At 44.6% G+C, this 17,090-nt stretch overlaps 1 protein-coding gene across 4 annotated transcripts in view; it reads left to right on the top strand.

The window, feature by feature from the left end:
- Window positions 1-802: 802 nt before the first annotated feature.
- The window catches only part of TRPM7 (transient receptor potential cation channel subfamily M member 7), a 130,598-nt gene continuing 114,310 nt past the window's right edge, over window positions 803-17,090 (top strand). The window contains exon 1 of one of the 4 annotated variants that reach the window (XM_030930713.1): window positions 803-1,127. In XM_030930713.1, the coding sequence (XP_030786573.1) occupies window positions 1,125-1,127 (3 nt within the window). In that variant the 5' untranslated portion in view covers window positions 803-1,124. The remainder of the gene's footprint in view (window positions 1,128-17,090) is intronic. The other 3 variants (XM_010356602.2, XM_010356603.2, XM_010356604.2) reach the window with 3 other exon arrangements.

Below are 17,090 nucleotides of genomic sequence, written 5' to 3'. Positions count from 1 at the left end.
CATGCAGTTTGTCATGTCAATTATTTTAAAATAAAGTTTTTAAAAAAGAGATAAGATAGAGTCAGATCGCTGAGGGTCAGATTGAAGAACTCTCGAAGTCTTCTGGAGCAGAAAGATGTTAAAGCAGTTTTAAGAAAACCAAACTGATTGTGGTTTTCCCAGTAGATAAAGAATACTATTTAGTAAACCATTGCTAATAGCCAAACCTGGGCTTGTGTGATAGCAAAATAAATGGAAAGGTGGATAGGTACATATTACATCCAGGGAATAACCCAGTCTCTGGTCCAGAAGGTGCGGTGTATGCGTGTTATGTGGGTGATTGTCTCCGGAGGGAAAAAGACAGTCTCATAGTTAAACCAAGAAGAATATTTACCGGCAGCAACAGGAGAGGCTAGAGGAAGAACATGATCGGGGTAAGAAGATGATTTTGCATTCTGGACAGGAGAGAGTAACATTTAAAGCCTCTACCCGCTCTGAAGCACAGAGAGTGTGTTGCGACACTAGAGTTTGCTGGAGCGGGTCGGCACTGCCCAGGCCTGGTGAGCGGAATGAGCCCACACAGCAACTCCAAACAGCATCCGGAAGCCTGCAACCTTAACCCTCAACCTCCGATTCCCCAAGTTCCACTCTCATAGTTGAGGCAGATGTTTGTCCAGGTCCTGCCTAGGTATCCAACGGATATACGGCGTGAACACCCCACCACTTTTGGGGAACCCGGAGGCGGTCGGCGTGGGGGCGCGCTCCTGCCCGGCGCGTACGCGCGGCGCGCAGGGAGGCGGCCTGGAAGCGAGGGAGCGCGCGCCCTTCACGTGACCCGACCCGCGGGCGGCGACGCACGCGCCGCGCGGCTCACGTGGTCCGTCCCCAGCCCCGTCGCCGGCGGAGGCGGGCGCGGGCGCGTCCCTGTGGCCAGTCACCCGGAGGAGTTGGTCGCACAATTATGAAAGACTCGGCTTCTGCTGCTAGCGCCGGAGCTGAGTTAGTTCTGAGAAGGTTTCCCTGGGCGTTCCTTGTCCGGCGGCCTCTGCTGCCGCCTCCGGAGACGCTTCCCGATAGATGGCTACAGGCCGCGGAGGAGGAGGAGGTGGAGTTGCTGCCCTTCCGGAGTCCGCCCCGTGAGGAGAATGGTACTGGACCCACGCAGGCCCGGGCAGGGAATGGTCCTGGGGTTGCGGGCGGTAAAGGAGAGACTTGGCAGGCAAGTTTGTAGGGAGCTGCGTTCCATGCGGCGAAGGACCCCCGAATTGTCTTGAGGCTTCCGGATTTGTCCTCGCGGGACTGGTGTGCAGTTCGTTCGGGGGTGAGGGGCGGGAGCAGGTAGCAAGACCGACGCGACACTTCTTTTCGGGAATCCCCTGAGCCGAGACTCGGCTCCCAGCGAGGGCCTCTCGAGGCGGCAGAGGCGCGAGCCGGGGACTACTTGGCTGGGCTGAACTGAGCGGCCGCAGCGCGCCCGACGCAGCGCTCAGCCTTCAAGCCCCGCATCTCCTGGGAGCACGGTCCTCCTGGCGCCAGTTGCTGGCAGATACGGGAGCCAAATGCTCTGTTCAAGTTCTGCATGGAAAAAGGGAGGGAGGGCTGGAAGGGTGCAAAAAGGGGGTAGAGGACACGCGTTTGGAGCAGTGCCTTGTTTGCTGTGCAGCGGATACTCTACAGGTACATTTCCTTTTTGGAGCCAAAACGGAGGGATTTGACAATATTGATAGTAGATCTTTTTTCTTTAGCAAGAATTAAGGATTTTGGTGGCTGGGGGGAGACTTTGTGGGGACCAAGACGATGTCCTGTCAGTCAGGATTTAAGTCGAACTACTTCATCCATTGCCACAGAGAACGGCTGATCGTGTTTTAACCCAAAAGGTGCGGAATGCAGAGAGGGAGGCGGTGCATTGCAGCTTCCGATAGAGCTTTTTGTTTTTGGATATCAGGAACCAGTTTTGAAGATTTCTTAAAAAGAAAGTCATTTACATCAGGGACATGAAGAGCAGAGTAGGTATTTTTGATCAGTACTTGAATTTAATATTAATAGGCTTTGTGCAAACAACTCTCCCTCTGCTGGAGTCTGGCAAGTTTGCTTTTCACTGGATGCTATTCAAGTGCCATACAACACTGAAATAAGAGTTTTACTTAAACCACAAATGTATTAATACTTTGAACAATGTATCTTCTACTATTTTCCACCTTATTCTTTTTGTTTGTTTGTTTGTTTTGAGACAGGGTCTCACTCTGTCGCCCAGGCTGGAGTGCAGTGGTGCGATCTCTGCTCACTGCAACCTCTGTCTCCCGAGTTCAAGCGATTCTCCTGCCGCAGGCTCCCGAGTAGCTGGAACTGTAGCCACCATGCCCGGCTAATTTTTGCATTTTTAGTAGAGATGGGGTTTCACCATGTTTGACAGGCTGGTCTCTAAAAACTGACCTCAGGTGATCCACCCACCGCAGCTTCCGAAAGTGCTAGGATTACAGGTGTGAACCACCGCGCCAGGCCAACATGGGAGATTTCAAACATGCGAAGATATGTTGTAGAATAAACTACCATATATACCCATTGGCCAGTTTCAACAGCTTCAGCCATGTGAATTTTATTTCTTCTATTACTCCTCCTGTTTTTCCTCAATGGGATAATTTTAAAGCAAATCCCAGACAAGTGTCATTTATGGATACTTTATTGTGTTTATGTCTAAAAAGACAAGGACTTTTTAACATAACTACAATATTATTATCACACCTAAAAATGAATAATTGCTTAATATTAAATATTCAGTGTATTTCCCTGATTGTCTCATGTTTTAGTCAGTTGATTTGTTTGAATCAGGTTACAAATAATTCTGCACATAGCATTTGGTTGGTAACTCTTTCAGTCTCTAGTACCTTCTCTCTTGGGGTGTGGGGGTGTCGTTTACCATTTATTTGTTGAAAAAAAAAAACCCCATCATTTGCCTTGTAGAATTTCCATCAGTTTGGATTTTGTTGAATGCATCCCTGTCGTGTAACATGTTTCTTTCTCCTCTGTATTTTTTTTCTTTTTTCTTTTTTGAGGCGGGGTCTCACTTTGTTGCCCAGCCTGAGTGCAGTGTAGTGATCTCGGCTGACTGCAACCTCCGCCTTCTGGGTTCAAGTGATTCTTCTGCCTCAGCCTCCCAAGTAGCTGGGACTACAGGTGCGAGCCACCACACCTGGCTAATTTTTGTATTTTTAGTGGAGACGGGGTTTCACCATATTGGCCAGGGTGGTCTTGAACTCCTGACTTCTGGTGATCCACCTGCCTCGCCTCCCAAAGTGTTGGGATTGCAGGTATGCCCCACTTTGCCCGGTCTTTCCTCTTTATTTCCTGTGAACTGGTAGTTCGTCTAAAGACTTGATCAGTAGCCAGGCGTGGTGGCGCTCGCCTGTAATACCAGCTACTCAGGGGGCTAAGGCAGGAAAGTAGTTTGAACCTGGGAGGTGGAGGTTGCAGTGAGCGGACATCGTGCCACTGCACTCCAGCCTGGGTTACAGAGTGAGACTCCGTCTCAAAAAAAAAAAAAAAAAAAAAGAACTTGATCAGGCAGGGCGCGGTAATCCCTGCACTTTGGGAGGCAGCAACAGGCTGATCACGGATCACTTGAGGTCAGGAGTTCAAAACCAGCCTGGCCAACATGGTGAAACCCCATCTCTCCTAAAAATACAAAAAATTAGCTGGGCATCGTGATGGGCGCCTATAATCCCAGCTACTCGTGAGGCTGAGGCAGGAGAATCTCTTGAACTTGGAGGCAGAGGTTGCAGTGAGCCAAGATCGTGCCATTCTCTCCAGCCTGGGTGAGATTCTGTCTCAAAAAAAAAAAAGAGACTTGATCAGATTCTAGTTACATGCTTTGACAATACTCATAGATAGTACTAGGTACTTTTTGTTGCATTACATTAAGAGGCACATACTGTCTTTGTTTTTTGAGATGGAGTCTTGCTCTTTTTTTGTTGTTGTTTGTTTTGTTTTGTTTTGTTTTTTTAGGACAGAGTCTTGCTCTTGTTGCCCAGACTGGAGTGCCTGGCTTACTGCAACCTCTGCCTCCCTGGTTCAAGCGATTCTGCTGCCCCAGCCTTCGGAAGCTGGGATTAGGGGCATCTGCCACCATGCCTGGCTAATTTTTGTATTTTTAGTAGAGACAGGGTTTGCCATGTTGGCCAGGCTGGTCTCGAACTCCTGACCTCAGGCGATCCATCCACCTTGGCCTCCGAAAGTGTTAGGATTATAGGCGTGAGCCACTGCACCTGGCTTCTTTTTTTTTTTTTTTTTTTTTTGAGGCGGAGTCTCGCTCTGTCGCCCGGACTGGAGTGCAGTGGCCAGATCTCAGCTCACTGCAAGCTCCGCCTCCTGGGTTCCCGCCATTCTCCTGCCTCAGCCTCCCGAGTAGCTGGTACTACAGGCGCCCGCCACCTCGCCCGGCTAGTTTTTGTATTTTTAGTAGAGACGGGGGTTTCACCGTGTTAGCCAGGATGGCCTCGATCTCCTGACCTCGTGATCCGCCCGTCTCGGCCTCCCAAGGTGCTGGGATTACAGGCTTGAGCCACCGCGCCCGGCCCTTTTTTTTTTTTTAATGTTAAGATTGACCAGTGGATTCGTGTTGTGTGATGCCTGATCTCTCTGTTGTGAAGTACCCCATAAGTTATTCATCTAATAGTTTTTGTAGTAGCCATTTAGTTTTGTCATTGATCTATTATTTCATTCTGGGTTTTCTTTTCTCCTTTCTTTTTGGGAAATCTTTCAACATATAAGTAAATTGCAGTTTTTTTTTTTAAGTGACTGCCTGTTAAATGTCTCCTTTAAGTTACCTGGGTCAGGGTGCAGTGGCTCGTGCTTATAATCCTAGCACTTTGAGAGACTGAGGCGGGTGGATCCCTTGAGCCCAGGAGTACAAGACTAGCCTGGGAAAGATGGTGTAACCCAGTCTCTACCAAAAAAAAAAAAAAAAAATAGCTGGGCATGGTGATGTGCACCTGTGGTCCCAGCTACTTGGGAGGCTGAGGTGGGAGGATGGCTTGAGGTTGCAGTGAGCTGAGATCATGCCACTGCACAGCAGCCTGGGTAGCAGAACCAGACCCTGTCTCAAAAAAAAAAAAAAAAAAAAAAAAAAAAAAGTGTGGTACCAGGAAGCAAAATTCAGTGGTTGAGGTTAGTTTAGGACATAAGCATTACTCGACTATGAAGATTTTTTTTTTGTTTTTTGAGACAGAGCTCTGTCGCCCAGGCTGGAGTGCAGTGGCGCAATCTCGGCTCACTGCAAGCTCCACCAATCTCGGCTCACTGCAAGCTCCACCTCCTGGGTTCACGCCATTCTCCTGCCTCAGCCTCCAAAGTAGCTGGGAATCTCGGCTCACTGCAAACTCCACCTCCTGGGTTCACGCCATTCTTCTGCCTCAGCCTCCAAAGTAGCTGGGAATCTCGGCTCGCTGCATACTCCACCTCCCGGGTTCACGCCATTCTCCTGCCTCAGCCTCCAAAGTAGCTGGGTATCTTGGCTCACTGCAAACTCCACCTCCTGGGTTCACGCCATTCTCCTGCCTCAGCCTCCCGAGTAGCTGGGACTACAGGAGCCCGCCACCACGCCCAGCTAATTTTTTTGTATTGTTAGTAGAGACAGGTTTCACCGCGTTAGCCAGGATGGTCTCTATCTCCTGACCTTGTGATCTGCTCACCTCGACCTCCCAAAGCGCTGGGATTACAGGCATGAGCCACCGTGCCCGGCCTGACTGTGGGGATTTTTAACTGAGTCATTTATGTGAATCAATAAAAAGAACTTAAGATGGGTGTCACTTTTAGATGGTGCTTTTGCAATTATTAGATTAGCTGAATGTGAATGCAGTATTTGACTTGGAGAATTGGAGCTCTTGTACTTTATAAAAATATGATTAGTTCTAATTTAAATTGTTAGTTCTTTTAGAGATTTTGTTGACTGTTTGGTGCAGTTAATTTTGAATTTAGAAAATTGCTCTGGTTTTTTTTTTTTTTTTTTTTTTTTTTTTGAGGCAGAGTTTCGCTCTTGTTGCCCAGGCTGGAGTGCAATGGTGCGATCTTGGCTCACTGCAACCTTCGCCTCCTGGGTTCAAGCGATTCTCCTGCCTCAGCCTCCCAAGTAGCTGGGATTACAGGCATGCACCACAACGCCCAGGTAATTTTTATATTTTTAGTAGAGATGGGGTTTCACCATGTTGGCCAGGCTAGTCTCTGTCTCCTGACCTCATGCTCTGGATTTTTTTAACCTGTTTTTCTAGTAGTGTGTATTTAGTTTTCTGATCATGTAGAGGTTTTAGAACCCTGTTAAAGGAATTTTGGTGTGTGGAGGTAAGCAGTTTTTTGAAGTTGGTAAGTCAAGACTTGAGTCTTGACATATTTTTTCCAGGTCACGGTCTTCTTTTTTTTTTTTTTTTTGAGACTGAGTTTTGCTCTTTCGCCCAGGCTGGAGTGCGGTGGTGTGATGTTGGCTCACGGCAAATCTCTGTCTTCCGGTTTCAAGAGATTTTTCTGCCTCACCCTCTGGAGTAGCTGGGATTACCGGTGCCTACCACCATGCCCAACTAAGTTTTGTATTTTTAGTAGAAATGGGGTGTCACCATGTTGGCCAGGCTGGTCTCTTAACTCCTGACCTCATCATCCACCCACCCATGATAGGCCTCCCAAAGTGCTGGGATTACAGGTGTGAGCCACCGCCTGTTACAGTCTTTTGTGAGCATCACTGTTATCTTCTCAATCTGTAAAAGACAGATGATAACCTTTTCTCTACTTGACCTAAGGAGCAATATTAGGGTTACTTAGGATTCGCAATATTAGGATTAAAGTCTGTGAAACGCTGTTTACCGCTCTTACCATTGGGTAAACATGTCAATAACGTAACACCTTAACTATCCAATGGCCAGACTTCTGGAAACCTTAACCTTTGGAAACCAAGCTCCTTGTGGAAAGTGAGCAGAAAGCTTTTGAGCTAAGTCATCAATAATATAGCAACCTTGAGACAGAGTTCACTGATTGAGAAATATGTGCAAAGTGAAATTTAACAGGCTTAGTTTTCTGCTTTCTGCAGGCAGTTTGGTAGTACACTGGAGATGACAGGAGGAAAGTTACCTGAGAAGCAGACTATTACTATTAGGAGGACACTGGAGAAACATAATTAGACTAGAAAGATAGGGCTATACATTACTCTTTAGTATATGAACTGATAGTCTTCCTAGTCTAATTTATCATACCCAATACCCGGAAGATACTCTAGACTAAGAGAAGTATGTAACAGGCTTTAGGCAAATTTTTGCATTAGCTAACGTGTCAGCATTTAGTTGTGGCCATTGCTCTGAATGCTTTATATATATACATATACATATATATATATATATTTTGAGACAGAGTCTCGGTCACCCAGGCTGAAGTGCATGGCATGATCACAGCTCACTGCAATCTCCGCCTCCTGGGTTCAAGTGATTCTCCTGTCTCAGCCTCCTGAGTAGCTGGGATTACAGGCGTGTGCCACCATGCCTGGCTAATTTTTGTATTTTTAGTAGAGTCGGAGTTTCAGCATGTTGGTCAGGCTGGTCTTGAACTCTTGACCTTGTGATTCACCCACCTCAGCCTCCCAAAGTGCTGGGATTACAGGTGTGAGCCACCTCACCTGGCACTTTACATATATTAATCCCTCAGGAAAACTCTGTGAAGTCAATACTGTTTTCTCCATTATTTATGTATAAAGAGCAGAGAATCAAAAATCACTTGCCAGCGGTTGCAAGGCTAAAAGTGGTAGAGTAGGTATTGACCTGCCAAACTATAGAAACTTGGAGAAGACCTTTGATATTCAGGGACGTGTATATTTATAAGACCTCAGATGACAGATGTTATGTCAAGTTTAAAAAGTTAAGGTTCTTTTTAAAAAAGTTATAACTACCATCCTGGCTAACACGGTGAAACCCCGTCTCTACTAAAAATACAAAAACTAGCCGGGCGAAGTGGCGGGCGCCTGTAGTCCCAGCTACTCGGGAGGCTGAGGCAGGAGAATGGCATAAACCTGGGAGGCAGAGCTTGCAGTGAGCTGAGATCCGGCCACTGCACTCCAGCCCCGGCAACAGAGTGAGACTCTGCCTCAAAAAAAAAAAAAAAGTTATAACTTAAAAAGTTTGCTGTACTTGATTTTCTTCAAATGATAATGAAATCTAATAGAATTTCCTTTACTATCAAATTTCTGTGTATTAACCTTAGGACAGGACAGATAATTTACAACTCAGTTGTCTTTTTTTTTTTTTTTTTTTTTTTTAGACAAGTGTCTCACTCTGTCATTTAGGCTAGAGTTCAGTGGTGTGATCTTGGCTCACTGCATCTCCGCCTCCCAGGTTCAAGCCGTTCTCCTGCTGCAGCTTCCCAAGTAGCTGAGGTTACAGGTTGCGCCACCACATTGGGCTACTTTTTGGGTTTTTATTTTTATTTTTAAAAAATTTGTGTTTTTAGTGGAGACAGGGTTTGCCATGTTGCTCAGGCTGGTCTTGAACTCCTGGTCTCAAGTGATCTACCTACCTTGGCCTCCTAAAGTACTGGGATTACACATATTAGTCTGTAGGCTATTTTATTTTATTTTTATTTTTGTATTTTTTGAGATGGAGTCTTGCTCTGGCACCCAGGCTGGAGTGCAGTGGTGCTCCCTGCAGCCTCTGCCTCCTGGGTTCAGGTGACTCTCCTCTCTCAGCCTCCCAAGTAGCTAGGATTACAGGCACCTGCCACCATGCCCAGCTAATATTTATATTTTTATTAGAGATGGGGTTTCACCATGTTGGCCAGGCTGGTCTCGAACTCCTGACCTCAAGTGATCCACCTGCCTCGGCCTCCCAAAATGCTGGGATTACGGGCGTGAGCCACCACCTGGCCATGCATTTTATTTGACAAGTGCAGAGACACATACTCTGAGGCAATCCTTAGTAGTTTAGAAAAGTCATTAAGCTAAATAGATTTCTGGATCGGTGTAACTCTTTGTTAAAAGCAGCAGGAAAAGACGGGGCATGGTGACTCTCGCCTGTAATGCCAGTACTTTGGGAGGCTGAGGCGGGTGGATTGCTTGAGGCCAGGTGTTTGAGACCAGCCTGGCCAACGTGGATAACCCTGTCTCTACTAAAAATATAAAAATCAGCTGGATGTGGTGGTGTGCACCTGTAATCCCAGCTTCTTGCAAGACTGAGGCATGAGAATTGGTTGAACCCGGAAATGGAGGTTGCAGTGACTCCAGATTGCACCACTGCACCCCAGCCTGGGCGACAAAATAAGAATCTGTCTCAAAAAAAAAAAAAAAAAAAAAAAAAAAATATATATATATATATATATATGTATAAAATAAAACCTGTAGAAACCTATCGTGAATGTATCAACAAAAGTATCAACACCCTACTCACTGATAGATAATGGGTTGATATGGCTTACTTGCAGTGTGAATGTCCAAGTTTTCTTTTCTTTTTTTTTTGGATAGTGTCTTGCCCTGTTGCCCATGTCAGAGTGCAGTGGCATGATCATGGCTTAACTGCATTCCCAGCCTCCTACACTCAAGTGATCTTGCCACTTCAGCCTCCCAAGTACCTAAAATGACAGGCCCATACCACCAACCTAGCTAGTTAAAATTTTTGCCTGGGTGCGGTGGCTCATGCCTGTAATCCCAGCACTTTGGAAGGCCGAGGTGGGTAGATCACCAGGTCAGGAGATTGAGACCATCCTCACCAACATGGTGAAACCCCATCTCTACTAAAAATAGAAAAATTAGCCAGGTGTGGTGGCGTGCACCTGTAGTCCCAGCTACTCGGGCGGCTGAGGCAGGAGAATCATTTGAACCCAGGAGGTGGAGGTTGCAGTAAGCTGAGGTCGCACCATTGCACTCCAGCCTGGGTGACAGAGTGAGACTTCATCTCAAAATTTTTTTTTTTTTTTTTTTTTTTTTGCAAAGATGGGCTTCTCACTCTGTTGCCCAGGTTGATCTTGAACTCCTTGGCTTAAGTGGTCCTCCTGCCTTGGCCTCCCAAAGTGTTGGGATTACAGGCTTGAGCCACTGCACCTGGCATTAAGTTTTTAAATATATAGAACTTTTCTACCAGTTGTTACAGAATTATAGATGCTTTTCAATAGTATCTTTAAATCTCTCTCATAGGATTTGCATCTAAAATGCCAGTAATATCTAATTATTAATTAGTTGAGTAGTTGGCAGCCAGTTTAGAGTAAGAGTGGAACTCCGTGACATAATAAAATTACGTGTATGTGTATGTGTGTATAGTATATATATATATATATATATATATATATATATATATATGAATGGAACTTGAGAGTAGGGTCTAAGAGTGTCAGAAAGTCAAATGTATTGGACTCTGATAGGGGAAGTCAGAGAGTGCCAGCTTACTTCAACATTTTGCTTTAGGCTAGGCTTATTTGTCATTGTCTGTGTTATCCTTGGCAGGCAGGTTGACCCATGTACAAATTTATCACATAACTCTGAATTTCTATGTTTGTTTGTTTTGAGACGGAGTCTCACTCTGTTGCCCAGGCTGGAGTGCAGTGGCACATCTTGGCTCACTGCAAGGTCCGCCTCCTGGGTTCACGCCGTTCTGCCTCAGCCTCCCGAGCAGTTAGGACTACAGGCGCCCGGCACCATGCCTGGCTGATTTTTTGTATTTTTTTTTTTAGTAGAGATGGGGTTTCACTATATCGGTCAGACTGGTCTCGATCTCCTGACCTCGTGATATGCCTGCCTTGGCCTCCCAAAGTGCTGGGATTACAAGTGTGAGCCACTGTGCCCGGCCAATTTCTAGGTCTTTAGTGTCATTTAACTTTCTTTTCTTGAGCACATGAATTTTATTAGTAGGCAATTTCTTTTAATTTGATTACCGTTCTTTTGAGTATGGGTCACATTTTCCTGTCTATTACCATATCTAGTCATTTTGGAGTGTATGTTGGACATTGGGATTGTTACTTAGTAGAGGCTCTAGGTTACCTTTTTTTTTTTCGTTGATACGGAGTCTTGTTCTGTTGCCCAGGCTGGAGTGCAGTGGCATGATCTCAGCTCACTGCAACCTCTGCCTTGTGGGTTCAAGCAGTTCTCCTGCCTCAGCCTCCTGAGTAGCTGGGATTACAGGCCCGTGACACCACGCCCGGCTGATTTTTGTATTTTTAATAGAGATGGGGTTTCATCATGTTGGTCAGGCTGGTCTTAAACTTCTGACCTCGTGATCTGCCTGCCTCAGCCTCCCAAAGTGCTGGGATTACGGGTGTGAGCCACCACGCCCGGTCTCTGGGTTCTCTTTTAATCCTGTGCTCTGTGTGTGTTTGTGTGTTGTTGTTATTATGTAATAAATGCCTGTGATCTCCCTCACTCCCCAAGAATTCATATCTTGAAGCCCTAACCTCCAGTGTGATGGTATTTGGAGATGAGAACTTTGGGAGATGGAGGTCATCAGGGATAGATGAGATCATGAGGATGGGGCCCTGGGTCTGATAGGATTTATGTCCTGAGAAGAAGAGATACCAGAGAGCTTATTCACTCCCTCTTCACTGTGTGAAGACACAGTGAGGAGGCAGCTGTCTGAGAGCCCTCATCAGACACTGGCCCTCCTGGAATCTTGATCTTGAACTTTCAGTCTCCAGAACTGTGAGAAAATTTATTTCAGTTGTTATCCCACCAAGTCTGTGTGGTGTTTGTTGTGGCATCCCAAGCTAAGACAGTTATTGTACTCCAACTCCAAACTGTCTGTCCTACAATGGGCAGCAGGAATATCTACTCAGTTATTTTAGTTAGCTGGGCTGCCTGGAGACTGCCCCATGTGTACGCTCTTCATGGGTCAGCGAGAGATTTGTGTAGAGTTAATATGAAGTATTTAGGATTCCTTTTCTCGACTCTTAAACTTTCCCATCACTTTCCAGCTGCTGTTTTCATCTTGCACTGAGTAGGTATTCTGGTTCTATAAGTCAGTAAGACTGTGGGATTTCTATTGGTATTTAGCTGGACCATCTTCAGGCAAAAAAGCCTTACAAATTGGGAAACTCACTCAATACCATTCTTTTATTCTAAGTGTAGACTCCATCTAATTTCTGCTTGCTTTTGGTTGCTCTTCAGTGTCCTCAAGTCTTTTTTATCTTTTTATTTAAAAAAATGTTTTTTAAACGGATAGAGATGAGGTCTCGCTGTGTTGACCAGGCTGGTCTCAAACTCCTGGCCTCAAGCATTCCTCCCATCTTGGCCTCCCAAAGTGCTAGGATTACAGGCATGAGCCACTGTGCCTGGCCTCTTTTTTATCTTTTGTCAAGAATTTATGGTAGTTATCTGTGGGATGGTTAGCTTAATAGGACCTCCTTCTCCATAGCTAGTATCTTCTTTGTAATTTTAATATATAGAATCATAGAATGTATTTATCTGTTAAAAAAAATCTTTGATTTCCACATGTTACCTTAATAGCAGAATGTTTTAGGAATCTTTAATTTTTTTCCCCAAATTTTTGCTAGCAGCATCTAGGCAGGAAGGATATGCTGGTAGTGATTTGTTTAGAGAGTGAGATGTGCTTAGGTTTACTTGTAATACGTGTCCCTTATTGCTGGTAGACTGGTATAAAAATTTATAATCCAAGGAATTTTGAAGTGATCACCATCATAGTTGAAATTTGACTATGTGGCATGCATTGTGCTAAAACAGCTTACATGGATCATTTTATTTAATCATCAAAGCAACATTGTGAGGTAAGTACTGTTGTTACCCCGTTTTACAGGTAAGGAAGCAAAAAGAGGTTCTGAAACTTGAACAAGGTTGCACACATAGTAAACAACAGAGCTGGGATCTTAACTCAGATCAATCTGATTCCAGAATCTGTACTGTTTAACCACTGAAGATCACCAATTGATCTTTAAGATTCCCTCCTCTGCTAGCATTCTGCAGATATAGTTCCTTTTTACATTACTTGGAACATAAAAATGTAGGAATTTTCAGATTTGTGTTTGTAGTTTGCCACCCCTTGGTAAAATTTGGTAGTGCAGCCTAGCAGTAAAACAAACAGCAAAGTGTAAAAAACTAGGAATTTTTGTATGTATTTATAACCAGGACATATTTGATTGGGTGACTGATGGCAGAGCAGAAACTTTAGAATTTCAAAAACTGTTAAAACTGTTTTTAATCATTAGGTAATATTTACAGCTTTCAGCTGGGGTATGTGAATGTTGGGTTTGTGAAGCCAATTCCTGTGTAACAAGTGAAGGCTGTAAATGATGAGAATGCTATGTGTGGGAAGAATATACTTACATTTGTCTGTTACTTAAACAGAATGAGAGGTAGTAAGTTTTTGAAATAAACGGAATTGGTGAATGAGGTACTTTGGAAAGCTGTAGGAAATTTTCTTTTTTTTTTTTGAAATGGAGTTTTGCTTTTGTTGCCTAGGCTAGAGTGCAATGGCGTAATCTTGGCTCACTGCAACCTCTGTGTCCTGGGTTCAGTCGATTCTCCTGCCTCAGCCTTCTGAGTAGCTGCGATTACAGGCACCTGCCACCACGCCCAGCTAATTTTTGTATTTTTAGTAGAGACAGAGTTTCAGCATGTAGGCCCGGCTGGTCTCGAATTCCTGACCTCAGGTAATCCACCTGCCTCGGCTTCCCAAAGTGTTAGGATTACAGGCATGAGCCACCATGCCTGACCAGGAGATTTTCTTGAAACATGCTAATGTCATTGTATGTCCCTGTAGGCATAAAATTTAGTAAAAATCTGTGCATATGGGAGTGACACAATTTAAGTGACTTTTAGCAAATTGTTTGCTAAAGTTTTGGGTGGATTTGCCAATGAGAAACAACTCTGGTTTCCAGCTCTTGGAAAAACCCAAAATTACTATGAGATGTAGTAGAGGGGACGATATATTCAAAGTATTGAAGGAAAATAAAAAACCAAACCCGTCAACCAAGAATACTGTACCTGGCACAGCTGTCCTTCAGAAATGAAGGAGAGATGAAGATTTTCCCAAACCAGAACTCAGAGTTTATACCACTAGACCTGTGTTACAAGAAACGCTAACAGAATTTCTTCAAGCTGAAAGACAAAGTTGCTAATTAGTAACAAAAAGAATAATAAAAGTATAAAACTTACTGGTAAATGTAAGTAGAGTTAATTTAGAATACTCTAATACCATAGTGGTGGTATGCAAATCATTTGTATTTTTAGTATGAAGGTTAAAAGACAAAAACCATTAAAAATAATAATAACAAGAGTAATTTGTTAACAGATACATAATACAAAAACATATAAATTGTGACATCAAAAATTTATTAGAAACCAGGCACTGGCTGGGCGCCATGGCTCACGCCTGTAATCCCAACACTTTGGAAAGCGGAGGCGGGTGGATCACCTGAGGTCAGGAGTTCAAGAAAAGCCTGACCAACATGGTGAAACCCCGTCTCTACTAAAAATACAAAAATTAGCTGGGTGGCTGGGCAGGGTGGCTCACGCCTATAATCCCAGCACTTTGGGAGGCTGAGGTGGGCAGATCACAAAGTCAGGAGATTGAGACCAGCCTGGCCAACACGGTGAAACCCTGTCTCTACTAAAATACAAAAAATTAGCCGGACGTGGGGATGTGCGCCTGTAGTCCCAGCTACTCGAGAGGCTGAGGCAGGGGAATCACTTGAACCCCGGAGGCAGAGGTTGCAGTGAACCAAGGTTGTGCCACTGCACTCCAGCTTGGTGACAGAGCAAGACTCCATCTCAAAAAAAAAAAAAAAAAATTAGCTGGGCATGGGGTGGGTGTCTGTAATTCCATCTACTCAGGAGGCTGAGGCAAGAGAATCGCTTGAACCCGGGAGGCAGAGGTTGCAGTGAGCTGAAATTGCACCATTGCACTCCAGCCTGGAAGACAGGAGCGAAACTCCATCCCCACCCCCCAAAAAAAAGGGCACAGTGGCCCATGCCTGTATTCCCAGCTACTTGGGAGACCAAAGTAGAAGAATTGCTTGAGACCAGCCTGGACAACATAGTGAGACCCCATTTCTAGAAAAAAAAAATAGCCAGGCATGGTGGCTTGTGCCTGTATTCCTAGCTACTCGAGAGGCTGAGGCAGGAGCGTCACTTGAGCCCAGAAGGTTGAGGCTGTAGTGAGCTGATTGTACCACTGCACTCCATCTAGCCTGTGTGACAGAGCAAGGCCCTGTCTTGAAAATAAATAAAAGACAGTGGTTAATAGATTTTTTTAAAAAAGACCCAATCTAGGTCAGGTGTAGTAGCTCATGCCTGTAATCCCAGCACTTTGGGGGGCCGAAGGTGGGTGAATCACCTGAGGTTGGGAGTTTGAGACCAGCCTCACCAACATGGAAAAACCCCGTCTCTACTAAAGATACAAAAAATTAGCCGGGCGTGGTGGTGGGTGCCTGTAGTCCCAGCTACTCAGGAGGCTGAGGCCGGAGAATGGTGTGAACCCGGGAGGCAGAGATTGCAGTGAGCCGAGATCATGCCACTGCACTCCAGCCTGGGTGACAGAGTGAGACTCCGTTTCAAAAAAAGAAACAAAAAACAAAAATAGGTAGGAGTACACTCTAACCATAAAAAGCGTAGTCTAGCAAATACATAAATCAGTAACATAGTCATTTATTATCATTACAAAGTATTATGTACTGTACACAATTGTATATGCTATACTTTTATGCAACTGGCAGTGCAGGTTTGTTTACACCACTATCAAAACAAATACCCAAGTAGTCCTTGTGCTATGAACTTATGATGGCTATGATATTAGGCCATAGGAGTTTTTTTCTTTTTCGAGACCAGTTCTCTCACCCAGGCTGATGTGTAGTGACGTGGTCATAGCTTACTTTAACCTCAAACTCCTGAGCTCAGATGAACCTTCCTCAAACTCCTGGGTTCAAGTGATCCTCCCGCCTCAGCTTCCCAGGTAGCTGGGACTATAGGCAGGCACCAACATGCCTGGCTAATTAAAAAAAAACAAAAAATGTTGTTGAGACAGGATCTCATTATGCTGCCTAGGTTGGTCTTGAACTCCTGGCCTTAAACAGTCCTCTCATCTCCTCCTCCCATGGCAAGATGCTGGGATTACAGGTGTGAGCCATTGCACCCAGCCTGCAATAGGAATTTTTCAGCTCTCTTATAATCTTAAGGGACCACTGTTAAATATGCTGTCCATCATTGACCTCAGTGTTGTTATGTGGCACATGACAGTATGCACAAGGGAATATCATTCAATCTTAAAGAAGGAAATTCTGTTTTTTGTGACCTGGATAGGCCTGGAGGACATTATGTTAAGTGAAATAAGCCAGGAACAGAAAGACAGATACCACAGGGTCTCACATCTATGTAGAATCTGAAAAAGTGAACTGATAAAAGTTCAATTTCTGGATGGAGAGTAGAATGGTGGTTATCAGAGACTTGGGTGGGTGGGGATTACTGGGGAAATGTTGGTCAAAGGATACAAAATTTCAGTTAGGAGGAATAATTTCAAGAAATCTTTTGTACCACATGGTGACTACAGTAAATAACAGTGTATTCTTGAAAAATACTGAGAGTATATTTTAAGTGGTCTCACCACAAAAAAATAGTATGTGAGGCAATGTGTATGATAATTAGCTCCATTTAGCCATTCCACAATGTATAGTAGCCCCCTTTTATCTGGTCACAAATTCCTGAGCTCCAGCAATCTGCCCTCATTGGCCTCCCAAAGTGCTAAGGTTACAGGCAAGAGCTACTGCACCTGGCCTACTTAACATGTTTTGACACGTTTTGGCACAGAGTTGTTGATGGTATACTCATTATTATTTTCTTACTTGCTTTCTTTCTCTTTCCCTTCCTTCCTTCCTTCCTTCCTTCCTTCCTTCCTTCCTTCCTTCCTTCCTTCCTTCCTTCCTTCCTTCCTTCCTTCCTTCCTTCCTTTCTTCCTTCCTTTCTCTCTCTTTCTTCCTTCCTTTCTTTCTTTCTTTTTTTTTCTTTCTTTTTACAGTAAAGTGAACACACGTTTATTAGGAAAGTAAATAAAAGAATGGTTACCCCATAGGTTGAGCAGTCCTGAGGGCTGCTGGTTGCCCACTTTTATGGTTATTTCTTGATTATATGCTAAGCAAGGAGTGGATTATTAATGAATTTT

Source organism: Rhinopithecus roxellana, chromosome 5 (genome assembly GCF_007565055.1).
Source record: "Rhinopithecus roxellana isolate Shanxi Qingling chromosome 5, ASM756505v1, whole genome shotgun sequence".
NCBI classification, from domain to species: domain Eukaryota; kingdom Metazoa; phylum Chordata; class Mammalia; order Primates; family Cercopithecidae; genus Rhinopithecus; species Rhinopithecus roxellana.
Note: the sequence above shows the minus strand (reverse complement) of the source record. Positions and strands in the feature narration are given on the sequence as shown.